Source organism: Piliocolobus tephrosceles, chromosome 18 (assembly GCF_002776525.5).
Source record: "Piliocolobus tephrosceles isolate RC106 chromosome 18, ASM277652v3, whole genome shotgun sequence".
Classification (NCBI taxonomy): Eukaryota; Metazoa; Chordata; class Mammalia; order Primates; family Cercopithecidae; genus Piliocolobus; species Piliocolobus tephrosceles.
The window spans coordinates 15,736,266-15,754,589 of record NC_045451.1 but is presented as its reverse complement, the minus strand read 5'-3'; the positions used below and the strand labels follow the sequence as shown (position 1 = coordinate 15,754,589).

At 37.3% G+C, this 18,324-nt stretch overlaps 1 protein-coding gene across 2 annotated transcripts in view; it reads left to right on the top strand.

Annotated features, from left to right (window-relative positions):
- Window positions 1–18,324, top strand: part of SERPINB7 (serpin family B member 7) — a 54,179-nt gene that overhangs the window by 17,963 nt on the left and 17,892 nt on the right. The window contains exons 1-2 of one of the 2 annotated variants that reach the window (XM_023195198.1): window positions 9,576–9,618; window positions 14,334–14,519. In XM_023195198.1, coding sequence (XP_023050966.1) covers window positions 14,352–14,519 — 168 coding nt within the window. In that variant the 5' untranslated portion in view covers window positions 9,576–9,618; window positions 14,334–14,351. Of the gene's footprint in view, window positions 1–9,575; window positions 9,619–14,333; window positions 14,520–18,324 lie in introns of those variants that run through there. The other variant, XM_023195199.1, reaches the window with a different exon arrangement.

Here is an 18,324-nt window from a genome sequence, read left to right as displayed (position 1 = left end):
ACACACACACACACACACACACACACACACACACACACACACACACAGATTCCATAAAATTTTATTCATCTTCATTGGAACAAAGGGGGCTGATAGTCTGAGAAGATGTTGCCAGAGTGGGAGAAAAACTGAACTTCCAAAGATGTGCATGCATTTTGCATGGTGGAGTGGGGTGGGTGGGTCATATGTCACTGGGTGCTGTAGGAATGGGGATAGTATGAACATGTACAAGAAAGTAAGAGACAAAAGGGAAAGGGAGGCATAATTGTGGTGAGGAAACAGTGCATTTGAAGAGAGATAAAAGGACATTTAGTTGCTGACGTGAGTGAAAGTTTGGGGATGGGAAGAAATACTTTAAAAGAATGTAGGAAGTACTTTTGATGTTGGCATGCTTTGTGAAATCCTTAGGGAGGTCTCCTTAAGGAAGCCTAAGTGAATAACATGGGATTTGTGTTTTCTTTGAATATGGTTTCCTGCACAGACTGGATCCTGGTGGTTCCCAGTTTTTATTCTTAGTTTTACTTTTATTTTATGTTTTATTTATAATGAAATGATAGAATTGTAAATGAAACGACCACAATAAGATAAACTCTTAATAGTTTCCTAATCTTATTAGACTTCCCTTTAGTTTATACTTATTTCATGTGTTCTTGTGTGTTTCACATACACAGAACATATTGTTTTTTTCTTAAAGACACAATTGATACATGCTATTGCAACTTTTGCCCATAAATTAAAGGCATCCTTCTAAGGGTTCGCATAAGTTGGAAATTTATTACTCCAAAAATAATAAGGAAACTACTCTGAGTTGAGTTTACTTTTGTTTTTGATAAGGTTATATATGGAATTCTCTGTTTCTCATAGACCTTTATGAGAACAGATGGACTGATTTTTCAAGCAGATTTTGTGGGGATATTTATGAATAAGTCAAGATAGTAGCTGTATTGTCTTCTGACTTCTAAGGATAAGTTTAAAAGGATGTAGTGGGAGGCAAGCCCGGAAATGATCAGGAAGGCTTCATGGTTCAAAAAGAAAAAAAAAGCATAGGCACCCTAGGATCTATTTCAACTGCTTTTTTTTTTAACTTTTATTTTAAGTTCAGGAGTACACGTGAAGGTTTGTTATACAGGTAAACTGCATGTTGGCGGGGACGCTGTGTAGAGATTGTCTCCTCTCTCAGGTAATAAGCGTATACACTTGAGGGTGGAGGGCGGGAGAAGGGAGAGGATCAACTGCTTCTTTTTTGAGAAAGACACAAGCTTTCTGAGCCCAACTTTTCTCATGTTGTAAAATGGGAGACTTTGACTTAAATAATGTCTAACGTTTCCTTTAGCTTACTATCTATCTATTAATAAAGGAAAAATTATATATATATTTACTTTCAAGGCTGCTGAATTAGCATATTTAATTAAAATTAAAGTGAGGACTTAAGCATCACTCTGCAAATGGAAGAATATAGGTAGATGTTTTAAAGCTCCCATTTACAAACAGAACAATAATGTTAAAGGATAAGAAAATAGAGGCTTGTAGGAAAATTAAACACATCGTTTATATTGAACTTTGCCACTGAAACTGGTCAAGGTAAAGCTTAATAAATTTAGAGATTTAGAACATTTACTTTTTCATGACAAATAATGACATTCAAAATGTGGTGATAAAATAATTTAGGAGATGAAATGGGACCAATTATTGCATTTCTTTGGGAAGTTGAAATCCTGAGGTGGAAAGTGAACTTTAATTTGCTTCTAAAATTAGATTTGGATTTTGTTTAGGAAAGCTCCCTGTGTTTGTTCATGAATCTCATAGACCTAAAAAATTCAAATAGAAAAAGTAGCACTGATAACAATAGTGATTCTTCAAGACTTGATTCTTCAAGAATGTACCGTTTATTATTCTGTTGTTTGGGGCCATGACAACGTGATGAAATGATGTAGCACAAATAAGTGGAAACCAGCAAGGCCTCCTGCAGTTGGAATTCTGATCAGAGAGATTATAGGAAGTTCCATTGACTGCATTCATTTAAATGCATGAAGAGAATACTATATCATGTTATTTATTGCCAAGTGAAAGCTGAGATTATTCATTTCAAAAGTAAAAGAGAAACAGAAGAAGGTGGAGGAACTAAAGCAAGAAGAGAAGAGAGGGTAACTATTTACGTGTAAACAAGAGGTGTAGAGTAATTTAATTCCTTTATGTCCTGCCCACAGTAAAACAACAGAGAATACATGAAGAAGTAAAAATAGACCTAACATGCAATCACTTAGAATTACTTCACATGATAGAATGTGCAATTAAGCCATAGAGCTTGCTACTACAAGATTTTATTCAAATAAACAGATAGAATAGAAAGATTAGAGTTGGTAAACACAGTTTATATAAAAATTTCAATGTCTGGAATTTGGAACCAACAAAAAAAAAATCAAGCAAACAAACAAAACACAAATGGCACCAGCTTCCAGGGAATAGGCTTATATATTTAAGGACATGCAAAGAATATCCCTTAATTTTGAACATGAAGTATACCCAGGTCATTTCCATTTTCTGGGCACTACACTAAATCTAGCACCCCTTACCATGCCCTTGCCATTAGTATTTGGTCACCAAAGAATTCTTAAATCTTCAGCCTAAATACAGAGCTCTATGTAACCAGAGTTCACAGCCTCCTCTACTGACACCTCATGTAATACTGAATTAATCCCTAGCAGTTTCCTTAAACCCCTCTCATGTGGAAGCTGTTCATTTCTCATGTGCACCTTAATTTAGGCCAAGAAGAGAAAAAGACTTTTCTTCTGGCTCTTTGCCATCATTTTAAAGTAATTTTTTTGTCATTTTCTTTTACTATTCTTCCTCCTTTGAAGCCCTACACATCTACATCTGCTCCTTCTTTCCAAGCTTGGTCATGACTACCTGCCAAGCTCCAAGCTCTTCCTTCAGAACCCTCGAGGATTTTGACATCTGTACCTCAGTTTTTTCTTCCAGCTTGTCCCTGGCCTGAATGTCCACACTGGATACCATCTACTGTCTAGCCATTTAACCAGTTCAGCACTCCGTTTTGTTGGGCACCCCTGGACATTGTTATCTTTTGGAAATGGTTCACTTTTGAAATTCTGAGCTCTTTACCTGCAATCACAGCCTTTGTGTACTCCACCCTCCCATTAAACATTCTTAATAACACCTTGTCTTCAGGTGTAATGATGTCTATAATCTTAAAGTCCAGCAAGCCTTCTTAGTTTCTTTTATATTCAGCCTATAAAGGCTCACTATGTTCACCAGTTACAAGAGTTTGGGGGTGGGAATCTGATGTGTTGATGTCCATGGTCCTGAAACAATCTCTGGAAGATCATGAGGAGGGTCATCCCCACCTCTTTACTATGCACTGTCCAGGCTGGTCTTCATGGTCTACTATTTCAACTGCACTCTCATTAACGCTAAATTCTAGTCCACCACATCTGCATTCATAATTCGCAATCTAACCATTGATTTTTCTCTACCTTGCTCTTGGACTTTCAATTACGACTGTAGAAGTCACATAACCTTGCTACTTAGCTCCTCTACAAATAATTGAATTTCTGGCCACAGCTGGTTGTCTGGCCTTTCCAAGTCTCTATAGAAGTCTGGATTATTGTTATGCCTATCCTTTGAGTGTGGAAATTTCCCAAGGGATCTTCCCAATGTTTTTCCTTTTTTTGCTTTGGACTCTGTCTGGAAGTCACATCAAAGGTTTTAGCGGCCATCTAGATGTCAGAGACTCCAAACAAGCATCTTTATCACCAGCCACTTCTTTTGTCACCAGGCTTAAATATTCAACTACTTTTTCCAAATGAATGTTCTATAGGCATTTCAATTTCAATGTATTCAAAGCCAAACTCGTTATTTCCTCTTTCTCCATCGTTCATTGTCCTCCTGCTGAATTCTCTCTTGATGATATCATCATCAGACAGTAAGCCTACAGTGTCCCCACCACTCCACGCCAGATTATTACGTATTTGCTAACTATTCTCAGAACACATCATGTACACTAATTCCATGGGCGTTTGCTCATGCTGTCCTCTCTCCCCTGGGATGCTTCTCATCTTCATTTTCCCTGATCCAGATCAAAGATCAAATGCTAGCTTATTTGTGAGGCCTACTTAAGACTCCCACTTTCAATTATTTCATCCTGAGCACTTCCATTTGCTTGCCTTTCTGTCATATCACTTGTTTCATTTTACCTTAGCACATTTCATTAATTCAATAACATTTATTAAGCCCCAAGTATTTTAACAGACACTATAATACACAATGGGAAAGAAATAGGAATATGTTTTGGTTTTTGTACTAAAGGAGTTTATATCTCCTGGTATCTAGAATATAGCCTTATAATTGTGGGCACCCATGTATTGAATTTGAGTTAATTTAAGAAACAAATCTTGAAAAAATGGTAAAAGGTTGTTTAGGTGGCTGGAGAATTACCGTGAATAAAACTTTTTTGAGATTGGCAGTTGTGACATCAAATCTATGTGGAAAAACATCACGTTTCTTTTAGATTTAGCATGAGAATGACTTGTGAAAAGGCAGTGCTTTCCCCTAATTGTAATAATTATTTATTATTTTTAGAGAGATGGGGTCTGGCTATGTTGCTCAGGTTGGTCATCCCCTGATTACTTAAAAATCACTCCCTAGTTTTATGGGACACCCAAGTTTTGGAGAAGAGAATAACTGGCTCCAGATAACACCACTTTGTTTTACTTTTAAGGCTTTTGATGGGAAAGGTGGACATTTTAAATTTATTTTATATTATGCCTTTAGAGAGAAGGTATGGCTAGTGGTTCATTTGGGGAAAGGGGGAGAAATACTTTAGAAAAAGCCTTCATATAAAAATTTACAGATAGAGTATTTGGTGGTAATAGTAGAAAGGATTGAAAAGTAGTTGGGTGATATGATGGTTTGGAAGTCTCACAAAGTATCTCCTTACACTCGTTTATTTTAATTGAGTCAAGGAACCTACAAAAAAGAATACATGAGTAATGGTGGATAAGGTGGGTGAATGAGGAAACACAAGAGTCTCTGTTATTCAACTAGTCCCAAGGATAAGCATCTGCCACTGGAATTGATGAGATGCCAAGCACTAGAAGACACAGGGACAATTAGCCTCCCTGCTAGGTGCCTGGTATCAAAAGAGTGAGGAAGGGCTCTTCTTCTCAGTTCTTCATTGGACCAAGCGATGATGCCAACCCTGTGGCTTGGTGTCTATGAGGGCATGGGGAAATAATATTCTTGGCAGAGACACTGGTGCTCTCTGAAGACTGAGAACATTGATGAGGGCCCAGAGCAGGAGAAGAGAAGCACAGAAGACCCGTGTGGTGGCTGCAGCTGATGAACAAATCTGTTTCCTTGGGAACCCTTAAACTTCTTAGCAAGCTTCGTCCCTGGGTAAGTGAGGACAAGAGACAGTAAAATGTAGGTTATTACAATTCATGTTTCCTCATCTATATGCATGAACTGGCAAGGCCAATGGAAATTTCGATTATCGTTGTATGGCAAGGGAGAATAATTAATGTAACACACCAATCCACATGACTGTTTTCTTCTCAGACTTATGTCACTTTGGGATTGGTTAATTGTAAATCAACTGTTGCAAATACAGTAGTGGGAGGGATGTCTGAGTTAACGTGAAGAAGAAAACAATGGTGAGTAGAGTCTTAATTATGGATGACTCTTGGTACTTCCAAGAAGATTATCCAGGGTGTGTGTCACTTGGGTCACTTGCTTTTTACCTATTGACCATTTCACCACTTTAAAGTACTTTATATCCTCAGTAGGTAAGAAATCGAAAGGATGTGGGATTCAAAATATTCAGCCTATGAACACAGCAATTAGAATATGGAGAGCAGGGAATCCATTTGTAGGCTCATTTTTTTTTTTCATATTAATAACAACCTTCTCCTTCAGAAAGTTCATCACAACTGCTAAATCAAAATTAAATTTCAGGGATTATCTGCAACTTTACTTTTCTCTATGATTATACTACTCATAAACAATCATGGAGGTGAGCAATAACTACTCTATTCAATTTTGGACAAGTTAACAGGACCCCCTCCTGGGAAAGAGACAAAACTCCACAAAATTGAGAGGCGAGCAAGTGGAAGATGATGTACCTTCTAATTCCAATAGCTTTTTACAATAGAGAACCCAGTTACTTGGATAAATGGCTGTTTTGAAAACACTCAGGCAGAAGGACCAGGCTTGCAGTCACTTCCGTGCATAGTAGGTGAAGGTAGGTGCAACATACAGCTCAACCTCATGATGCTAGAGCCAGAAACTGAAATGTGTTGTTGCCCCTCTGTGGTGTGTTCTGATGGCAAAGGTGTAGGCAACCAACTGGGCCCAACATACCTTTCCCTATACCTGGCCAATTTCCAAAGCGCAAACCCACTTTAACAAACTCTAGGCTGTATTATAGGAGGAAGGATCTGGGTGGTACAAACGTGGCTTTCCATTGCCAGATCAGAAGGGTGGAGGAGAGGCTGGCAGGATGACAAGAATGAATGAACACACCAAGTTTCAGCTCCTATCTGAAGCTGCTCAGTTCAGGTAAGCATTTAGAGAAGCCAGGTGCAATAACTAAGAGGGCAAATGTTTCTCTGGAAAATTCCAAGCCAGAGAAAATTGGGAAAAAGAGGAAACGATGGAAAGCAGTACAGAGAAGCCAGCTAAAAAGGTTAGAGGGCAAGATGAAAATATGAGATTAGAGAATGATAAAGAACATTGTGTGAGAGTCTATTTTAGGTCATTATGCCAGGGAAATTTACACAGGATAGGGTTGAAAGAAATTAGGCTATAAGATGAGTGGCAAGTTGCAATAAAATGGCACCCTAAACTCACCAAGTCACTGTTGTCACTGCTATCGTGCCTTAGTTGATTTGATGTCTAGTTAGTCTATTTGTGCATTTCTCACAGAAGAGTATGTTTTGACCCAGGCTGACAAATACTGTGTATTCTGAAATTTGTTTTTTTGGTTATGTTAAAACCGTTGTCATTATAAGAAACAGAGATGGGAATATTGCCTCCTCAAATCTGATTCACATACAAACTGAATGAACCACATAACAACAACCTTAGTCAGATACTATTTTGAAACATGGTCCAAAACCTAAATGCTTGTAAGATTCTTGAGGGACAGTGCTGTGCTCTGAGTCATAGGGAAGCCATCCCAGAAGCCAGGTCTACCTATCAATAAGCAGCTGCCTGTGCAGGGTGCAGGCTGCACCTTTGGACAGCCTTTAAAACTGAGATCTCAGAATTTTAGAACACATTTTTGTCTAGAAATACTGACTTTGGTTCATTAGGTATTGGTAAAACAGGTTCCCTTCAAAGCTCTCCTTCATCACCTTCCTAAGTGCATGGGGAAAAACACCTAGGGCTGAACAGTCTTGAGAAGTGTGGAAACATTTTCTTTGTGAGTGAGAACCGATCACCTAGAGAAAGGAGATCAGATTGCCATCACTGCTTCTGGGTATCAGATGCTAGCATGAGTACATTGTTGATTTGCTTATCCAATTATTGATTTGCATTATTGCTCTTATCTTCTGTTGTAGGTGAGAGGTAAGTTCACTAACGAATCTCAAGGAAGATGTAAATGGCCAATGACCATGCTCAGAGGTCTGAAATCTCTCCAGGTCGCCTCCTTGGAGGGATGCTTTTCTGGTGGGGCAGCTTGTATCACGATACACAAATGTGCTTGGGTTTGGATTCTGCTGGAGAGAACACTGTGACACTTGGTCTCTTCCTTGGGCCATGTCAGTCAGTCTTGGACTTATTTTGCATCCCATTCTTTACTTCACTGATGCCTGTGTATCCTTGGCTTGGGGTCCCATCCCTTTGTCCATCAAAACCTGCTATCAGGAATAGATCAATTATCAGTTATACACAATGTGCCATGACCCTATCTCAGAGGCATTTGGTCATTTGGCTTCACGGTTTTTTGTTCTTGCTGTTGTTGAGTTTTAAAATAATGAAATATAGTGTGGCTACATAAAGATGCATTCAATAGATGCATACAACTTACTAATGGAACATCGCCAGAACCTCTAAAACCTCCCTCCCCATTCTTTTACCAACAAAACCTCCCCTCCCACTAGGGGTAACTAAAGCAGTTATATCCTTGGCTTAGTCTATCCACCCACGTAAGCATCCTTAAAAGAACAGTTTGTCTGGTTTGATCTTTTCATGAAGGACATCTTACTGTGTGTATTCTTTTGTGCCTGATTTATTTGCCTTCTAAACCTTACTTCTATCAGTGGTGTGGGAACTGATGGCTACTGCCTTGGTGATTTCAGACAGTCTTAAGAAGATGAGGGTAGAGTTTTGTGGTCAGAAACCTTCTTGTGTGCCTTAAGACAGTGCAAACTGAAAGACCATGTGCCGGTGTGAAGCATAGTTTTTGGGTATACTAGGTAAACCAAGGTCTGTAAGAAGCTCGGGTAGACAAAGGGAAGAAGTGGGCCCCAATGGACGTCCAGTGAGGACTGGGGGGGTTTAAATCATTACGACTATGATAACTTTATCCACAGTTGATCTATAAAGTGTACTATGATATACTTTTCACAATGTAAGCTTTCTCTGGAGTTAATAATTATCAAATTTACTCACTTTTGGATATTTGTTTGGTTTCTAAGTTCCTATCACTAATGTATTTCTTTTCTGTTGGTGGTAGATATCCCTCTCCATGTGCTGAATATAATCTAATGCATCTCTCTCTCTGATAGCATCTTCACCTTAGAGAGCTTCAAACAGTCAGCCTACTCAATTTTAGCATTAACCATACAATGAAAATAAAGGCAGTATGGGCAAACACTTGTGGGAAATAATGTGTAAGATAAAGTCAGAAACACTAAGTACAACCCTACTTCTCCTGAGAGGGACAGCTCACCTACCTCCCTTAAATACAATGTTCCCCAAATACAGCATAAATACCATGCTGGTAATTATACACATAAATAGCAACACACACATATATACATGTGTGTGTACTAATGAAAATGTAATTGGTGTGAATTTTTATTTTATGGATGAGAAAAGGCCCACTCTATTCTATAGCACTTTGCTTTCTTCACCTCTCTGGGATGGCAGTGCTCTGGGATGATAGTTGAATTTATAGATGTCAGAATATGAATTATTCCAGGTAGGGCTCAGTCATGTTCATCAAACACCAAAATCGGAGCAGGGAGGAGTCAAATCAACAACAACAAAAATCAGTAATTGAATTTCCACATGTAAGAAGTGCCAGTTGTGCCTTAATGTAGGGATATCTAAATTTACTACATAAAAAATACTATGTGATATTAAATATCAAATGAAATAACATTTCATGCTAAAATTTGATTCATTAAAAATATATATTTGACTACTTTGAATTAGAGCTGTAGCTAATATTCTACAGACTTCTTTTAAATTGTTCTATAAAGCACCTGAACATATTCATTTTAATGACATTATTTAAAACTATCATGGCCATCATAAAAAAAAAAAAAAAGAGTAGGGAGTGTCTGAGTCAGAGGCTTTATATTTCAGAGTAATGCAAGGAACTCTTTCAGACTCACCCAACCAGCGGCCACCTTCCTCTATGAAGACAGTAAGGTAAATATTTCTGAAGTTCATAATTTAAAGTCTGGCCAGATCCTTCGAAAAAAGACACACACACACACACACACACACACACACACAGAGAGAGAGAGAGAGAGAGAGAGAGAGAGAGAGAGAAATCTTGGTTACTTTGTGTCTGAGACATTAAACTCATAAACAATATCCAGATCGGATACTGGTCTTCTTGTCTGCTTCTCCACCTTACAGCTTGTCTATGACTGATTTAAGCGGTGTTGTGGGAGAATGCCATGGGAATCGGATGACAGCTGAAAAATTTATGTTCCATCTTTGAAGAGATAAGTGGGGATTATGTGCAAATCGAGATTCTATATTTCCTGTGTTCTTATTTAAGGCATTATAGGTTGGAATATACTAAATTTTGAGATTAGAATTGAACTCTTTGAAGTGCATAATATACTAATTTGATTAGAGGTTTATCAAAATTTGAAACTATGTTTTTAAAAGAAATACAAAGCTTTTAAAATATTTCTCCCAGTAGTATCTGTATAGCATTGTATTTGACTTATTGACAAGAATAAAAATTAATCACATTCAAGTGATTATTCATTTCTTTCCTATATATAATCCTAATTCAGTAAATGTAAAACTTTTTAAAGAAATAATGTATCATGAACTATAATTAATTTTCTATGTACAGGCAAAAGTATCCTAAGACTAGATAATATTTTTATCAAGCATTTAAGGCACATAATTTACCAGTTAGGTGTAATAAGTTTAGGTCCATAAAATAGTATCATGATTTCATGTTTCATTGAATGTGTTTTGTGCCTGAATTTTCTTATGCGTTATTTTAAAACTACCATTTGCTTTTTATTAAACTTTAAAAAGAAGCTTTAGTGAGAAAATATCTATTTTTATTGTTGTTTTGACACAAATAATGTATTGGCTACAGGATGAAAGGGATAAAAAAAAGTTCTCAGATTAAAATAGACCATAAGGAATCAAATAGGCTTCAGGCTGCCGTGGACTTTTAGATCCTCAAGTCTGAAGTTTGGGATGTAAAAACATCCATTAGTACTTGCTAATTTGTGTTAACTTTAAAATTATAAATTAATTGCATGCTTGTTTGTTAAGCTAAAATATTTATGTAAGACATGGAAGAATATAGTATATTTTTAGCAAAATGAAAAATTAGACTATAAAGCCAAGCTCTTTTATAATTTGAAAAGAACTTTCCTGCATTGCCATGTCCAGACAATGAAACACTGGGTAGTGTCACACTGACATCTTCCTTAAGTAGCTTTAATGTAATTTGTTTTCCTTTTCGATTTCCTTAGTTATTTAACTGGGATTCCAGTCAGTTGGTAGCTGTTGGTGGCTTGCCTGAACTTAGTTTATTTTTTGTTAATGTTTTATCTATTTAAGTTGCTGTGAAAGTATTTATAGGTGAAAGGAAAAATCACAGTTTTGATCTCATGCTAATTTTTATTTATGTGTCACCTGATGAAAACTTTGGTGTGTAAAACCATCAGTTCAGCCTTAAATATAATTGTTTATTTGCCAATGAGAATCAGACTTTACATCAGATGAGGAGAAACAAATCTTACTTTTGTTCCTGGAACTTAAGCAGTGCACCTGCATAGAGAAAGATAATAAAAATAATTATGTGAAATGGAACATACTTTTTGGTATTTATTTTAAACATACATGAACATGTCTCTACAAGAGTGTTAAAGTATATACTATTTAGTATCATCTATCATTTTAAGAGTTATGACTTGAGAATTTATAATTATCTAGGAATGTCTTGGCTCATGTTTCTCTGTCATGATTTTTTTTTCTAGTATGATTTCTCTGCCATAAAACTTACCTAAGCTAAACATTTATGTACTCTGTATCCCGAATGAACACATTTTTGTGTAGCTTCTCTTTTCTTTAATAAGATTACAGTTTCATTAATAATTTACCATGGAAATAGGATGCCTGAAAGTTTAGAATGTGAAAATTTGTGATTGGTGCTTAGAAAGTGATTAAAGAATACTATTCAAAAGTATAAAAATTTTTTTTTTGCCCCAAAGGGTAAAATAGTAAGGCATAATTTGTAAAACAACAGGAAGAATTGGAACTTCAACAAAGAGAAATGTACCTTAAAGTGTATTTTTGCACTTTGGGACATGATAGCTTCCAGACACCCACTGGCCCGTGCAAGCAGGTTTCTAAACAGGGTCATTTAAAAATCGTTCAGGTCTTATTTTAAAAGCTCTAGCTCACATTTTATCAAAACGTTACAATACACCCAATCTTCTACTAAATATAATTTTCACTGTAAATACTTTGAAAGGATTAATATGACTTTGCTTTCGAAGTTACTTTCCTAAGAACAATTGATTTCATGTACTACTGTCTGATTTTCAGCAACCAGCATGAAGCCTTGGAAATCCTTTAGGATGGAGAGAATCCAGCACACAATTTCCTTCTAAAATTAATGAAATTCTTACGAATACTAAATTAAATAGAAACATCAGCATAGATTTCGTTTTCAGATATTTAATTGTAAACTTGTAATTTTGATCTTTTTTTCATGTTTTAGAAGGAATACTTATTTTTAGGTCTAAAATATGATTTGATATACCTGATGTAAATGATGAGTTGATGGGTGCTGACGAGTTGATGGGTGCAGCACACCAACATGGCACAAGTATACATATGTAACAAACCTGCACGTTATGCACATGTACCCTAGAACTTAAAGTATAATAATAAAAAAATATGAGTACTATAAAATAAATAAATAAAATAAAATAAAATGTGATTTGAATCCCTTAAAAGTTTGAGGGCCTTTGGCACTGCTAATATCACTCACTGTATAAAGCTGTCCTTTTCCTGCCAACTCCCATCCTGTGTACCCAGCCCTAACTAGCATTGTTTCTCATCTCCTTTGTTGCAAAGAGTTTCTCCTGTAGCTTTAATCACAATTGCCACAGCTTTTTACCCTGGATTACTTGGATTAGGTATAAAATCAACACACTTTTTTTCTGGGTGACTTTTGAAAGAACATAGGTGTTCTTTCTTAAAGATATGTGGGGTGCGAATGATTTTCTCACCTTATGTGCCTGGGTGTAACTGAGGAGTATGACTTATAACGAATTCTGCATAGCTAAATTTGACCCTGGAAAACAGCATCATGTAGGGCATCATGCCTCGGTGGTGGTCTCTGTGCTTGGAATTCCACAGTGCAGAGTATGGATCCCTCAGGGACATTCTTTCTGGAAACGTTTGCTGTCTTTTAGGACAGGACAGGCTATTACCACTTTACAGAAAATAGTAAATGCAGCAGCTTCAATTCATTGAATGTCTACTCTGGATCACGCATTGTACTAGAAAAGTTTTTTTTTTTTATTTTTTAACTCAAACTCCCATTTGACATAATAAAAGTTAAAAAACTTATTTTAATTTCATTCACAATTTAAAAGGCCTTAAGTATTTGCGACTGCGACAAAGCCAACACAATGGCAATTTTAGAATATTCTTCTTTCAGACTGCATGGCTCTCCCTCCTTGTGACCCCCTTCCTCACCCACAGCATGCCAGTCCCCAGATGCCTATGTGTGCTCTTCTTATGGGACAAAAGGTACAAGGAAGTATGATTTTCTGTTGAGAATCACTATGCTAGGTCCTGTACATAGATCATTTCACTGAACAAGATGAAACTTAGAAGTTCAGAGAAATTAAAGACTTGACCCAGTTCACACAACTACTGCAATAGTAGCAACAGCGTTGAGACTTGGATGAAGTCCCCTAAGGGTTTGTGACTCCTGGTATCTGCAACACCCGGCACCTGCCACACCATCAGATGTAATATTATTGGACATTCATGAGGAATAATTTGGAGAATTCATGTAAGTTCATTTAGTCTGAGACAACCCCAACTGTGATTTTGAGATCAATTTGAGTTGTGGAGAAATTCTGCAAAAAACATTACCCAAGTGGATCCCTGAAGAATTCCATGGTGGTGGTAGCCATCTGTATTTCAGAAACAACATCGTGAATTTGAAGACAATCTCCAATTTGTTACTGCGCCCTGGGTTCTCTAGCAAGAAATACGCCTATGTGTTGAAAAGTCTTGTACATGTTCTTGATCTGTACTCTGATAATCACATTTTGCATTCCAAAAAAATCAGGAAATGGTTTTAAACAAATTAATACACTTATGGGACCAATGATGCATAACACTTAAAATTAGGACAGTTTTGAAAAAAAAAAGTAGAATGTATGATTGTTCTAAGAATTTACAGAGGCCATATGGAAAGAATGGATTAAAAATGATGTGTTAAACCTCAAAAATTTAACATTGCATTGAATTACAGATGGTTTAGAAAGCAAAGGCTGTAGTGCCTCAAATAGACTGTCTAATATTGTAATATTTACTTTTGCTCTCTTTCAGTTCAGAAATCTGGGGTGATTTGAGAAATAGTGAGCCCCATGAATGTGTCTGCTTGGGGGTTGGAAACAGGCCACTCACAGGCCACTGAGGATCGCAATGTCCACCAACGAGAAGAGATAGTTTTAGGGTATTAGTGACAAGGATACTGGGCCATGGGAACTTTTCCCTTTTTGTTAGAGTTATGTGATGATTACCTCCAAGGCTGAAAAAGTGAAGTTTTAATTATAAAAAATAAATAAATCTAAAAATATAATATTCCTAGAAAATGTACCAGGAACTAATTTCATTTTCTCCTTGTCCTCTAGGCTGCAGTCCATTTCACAATGGCCTCCCTTGCTGCAGCAAATGCAGAGTTTTGCTTCAACCTGTTCAGAGAGATGGATGATAATCAAGGAAATGGAAATGTGTTCTTTTCTTCTCTGAGCCTCTTCGCTGCCCTGGCCCTGGTCCGCTTGGGTGCTCGAGGTGACTCTGTCTCTCAGATTGATAAGGTCAGTCTCAGCTTTTGCAGTTCATCATTGGGACAAATTATTTTTCCCACGAGAACATTTCGTTGCAGTGGTCCCCATGTTAATGGAGGTCATCGTGAGGGCACAAGGTGTGACATCTTCACACATCTCCACGAGGTATCTCATCATGAGGGCACAAGGTGTCACATCTTCACACATCTCCATGAGGCCCTCTTTGGGTGTGAAGAAAGCACACAGCTTGCAGCACTTGTTTGTGAGCCAAGAGGCAGCAGAAATATTCCAAGCACGGCAACTTTGATGTTTTCCCTTAGTGCAGTGGTTCTCAAAGTGTGTTTCCCAGACCAGGATCATCAGCACCGCCTGGAGAACTTGTTAGAAATGCAAATGCTTGGGCTCTACCCCAGAAGTACTGAATCAGAAACTATGGGTGTGGGTCCCAGCACTCTGGGTTTTAATGAGCTCTCCAGGTGCACCTGAAAGTTTGAGACCCACTGCCTGCATAGATACGGTTGAGATAGGAGAGTTAGAAGGAGATTCCAATGATGTCCCAGATTCAGGACTCGTTACCTGGGCACAAATAACATCATAGTACATTCCAGAAAATAGCAGTGTACCTGAATAGTCCTCGCATTGTCTTCATCACCACCTTCACCACCACCTTCAGGGAATGCTTATTAACACACCCTTGCACACAGCTCTGGGTGCACTTTACAGGGAAGTAGAATGGTCAAGGTTTCCCTCCCTTCTCAGAAAATTGCCACTGAAACTCAGTAGCTCAACAGCAGGTGAGATGCCAGGTCCAGGCTGCATGCAGAGGCCTTGATGTCATCCCTTTCTGCCCCCACCTCCCCGTGCCCACTCCTTTCTGCACTATTCCTCTCACTATTTTAGTTCAGAAGGCTTGCCAGAGGAATCTGGTGCCTGTTGTAACCTGTCATACCTCAGTTCATATGGAAAATCATTTGTGTAGATAATTTAAGCTAGAATAATTCCTTCCTTTATCTGGATAGCTCAGTAAATATTAATTGCTAGAGAACAACTACAGAGTCTTAGACTGCCATTTTTTCAAGCGCTAGAGTGGTTTACAACCTAGTACATAGGATACTACACTTCGATGACATGATAGTAACAACTGTCTGCTGAGAACTTTATCAGTGTTCAGGATCCGGGATAAGCCCTGAGAATATGATATTATTTGATATTCATGTTGACACACTGAAGTGGGAATATTATCCTGATTTTGTGGAGGGGTGACCATACTGCGTGCTGGTAGATGGTGGACCTGAGATTCAAACTTAGGACGATCTTCTACAACTGATCTTCTCACCTTTGGCACTACTGACACTTTGGGCTGGATACATCTTTGTTGTGAGGGGCTGTCCTATGCAACGTTTAGCAGCATCCCTGGCCTCTCATCAATAAATACCAGCAGCATACCCCTCCCCCAGCATGACCACCAAAAACATTTCCAGGTATTTCCAAAGAATACGCTCAAAAGCAAAATCAGTTTCCAGTTGGGAACTGCTCTGAAGCCACCAAACTGAAATTATAGCTCAAAGTACATCATTGTGAAGCTTCAGTATTTTCAAGTCAGTATTTTGATAAATAAATATAAAGCCCTTGAAAAACATTCAACAAATAAAAATGTATTCATTCATAAAAATGCATAACGTTTCAGAACCAAGTGAGATGACTTGGTATCGTGGAAACAGCCTTGGTCCGGGAGTTCGAAGATTGGGTCCAAGTTCTGACCCTGGGAAAATCATTTCATCTCTGTGGGCACTAGGGTCCTCACCTGTGCACAGAGGATGTTGATTTGATGATAAAACGAATAAAGACAAAAACCTTACCGTTGTCACTGTTCAGTGTGTTAGACAATGATGTGCAGACGTCATGCCTATGACTAAAGCTTGATTTTAATGCCACAGAAGACACTGCTTTTACTTACTGTGTGCTTTCATGCCAGGGGCAATCTTTCAGATCCTGTCTGGTATACCTTCTGAGGTCTCCTTGCCCTGCACCTCATGCCTGGTGGGCCAGGGTCAACAGCTCATGAGTCACGGTGAACTGAGAGAGCTACTGTTCTGCTGGAGTTTGCTCTGTACTCTTTGCTGCCTCATCAATTACTCTCATGTGTGACTTTGTATAACTCTTACTATTATGATCTTGCATGAAAAAATATGTAAGAGGAGAAAAGGCAACTAGAGACACAAAAGCATTCATCTAATTTATCTGTGCACACTTTTAATCCTCTGTAAATGTCTTCTAGGAAATTAATTTTCAGCTTCTCTCCTGCCTCAGTTTGTTTCTCATTGCAACACTCGACCCTCGTCACCATGAATCACACATTTCTATTTTAGATGAATCCAGACTCAATTTATGGCTTCCAACTGTGTGTCTCTTTTAAGCATCCCCATGGATCTGTGTTTCTTTTTCCTTTTGATGCTCAAAGTGTCATAGCTGGGCCAGTAGATACCTCTTTAACCCAATCTTTTTAAACAATCCTTCCCAATAACTTTACAATAGTTTTGCTTTCTGACAAGACATTCTGGGCTTATCTTGAGTTATCTTGGCTCCAAAAGGAGCTCAGCTATTCCTCATGAAACTCTGGCTCATTTACTCTATTAAATATATATTATAGAGTAAATATATATGTTTACTCGATTAAAGTCAAGAATGAGTGTGCATGAGGTTCAATGCAGTTGAAGTGCCATGAAGGCTGCTCACTATTTGAGTGAAAGAGCTGGAAAAGTGTATTTACTGACCAAGTCATGGGTTCAGACTGACCCTTTTTTTTTTCTTTTTTGGCTCTAATAATGCTGTTCTTTCTTATAATGTTTGAATATAAAAGTTTTAAAAAGTGATTTTCCTATTTCGTAAGCTACTCGCTCCTCTTATCTCTCACATTTCCATTGAAATTCATCATACATATACATGTGTATATATACACACATACACACCCACACATTTCCATTGAAATGCATTATTTTATATATTATATATAGTTTAGATTACACATGTTTGGATTACATATGTATGAGAGTCATCTGTTTGGACTTTCTTCTCTCTCACAAGACATTTCCATTGAAATGTATTATGAAATATATATTCACACATACATATGTATTTTTCTGAAGTCATAGTTTGGATTATAATCTTATTTAAAAGTTTACAAATTTGAATTTTCTAAAATGCAACTGAGTTTTACAAAATGCATTTAAAAATAATCATTAATATATATTACTTATTCTACCACTCTGTAAGAAGAAATAATAATTTTATAATTTGGCATGAATATACAGGTAGAAGACCAAGGATGATTCATAGTATCCTTTTGTGTAAAAATCCTTAATCCAAATGTCCTGAACTTGCTTACACTGTATAGACCCATGATTTTCCTGATTGCCGTCATCTGAATTCATTAACCACTTATCAGAAACAAAAATTCTGATTTCCCTACATAAGCACATGAGGGAACATGAAAGTATAGCACACTTTGTATTTCAGATAGAAACACCAAAAAATTAGATAAGAAAAGTAAGAAGAGGAAGAATTGTGATAAACAAGCCCTTTGAAGTTTTATCTAATATTTATCACACACAAACGTTTACTGCAGGTTGACTATCCCTTATCTAAAATGCCTGGGACCAAGTGTTTTGGATTTTGGAATTTTTCCCTTTTGGGATTTTTTTTTTTTTTTAGATTTCAGCATATTTGTTTATACATGAGATGGGATAGGACCCAGATATAAACATGAAATTTATTTATGTTTCATATACAACCTATACATATAGCATGAAGGTAATTTTATACAGCATTTTAAAAC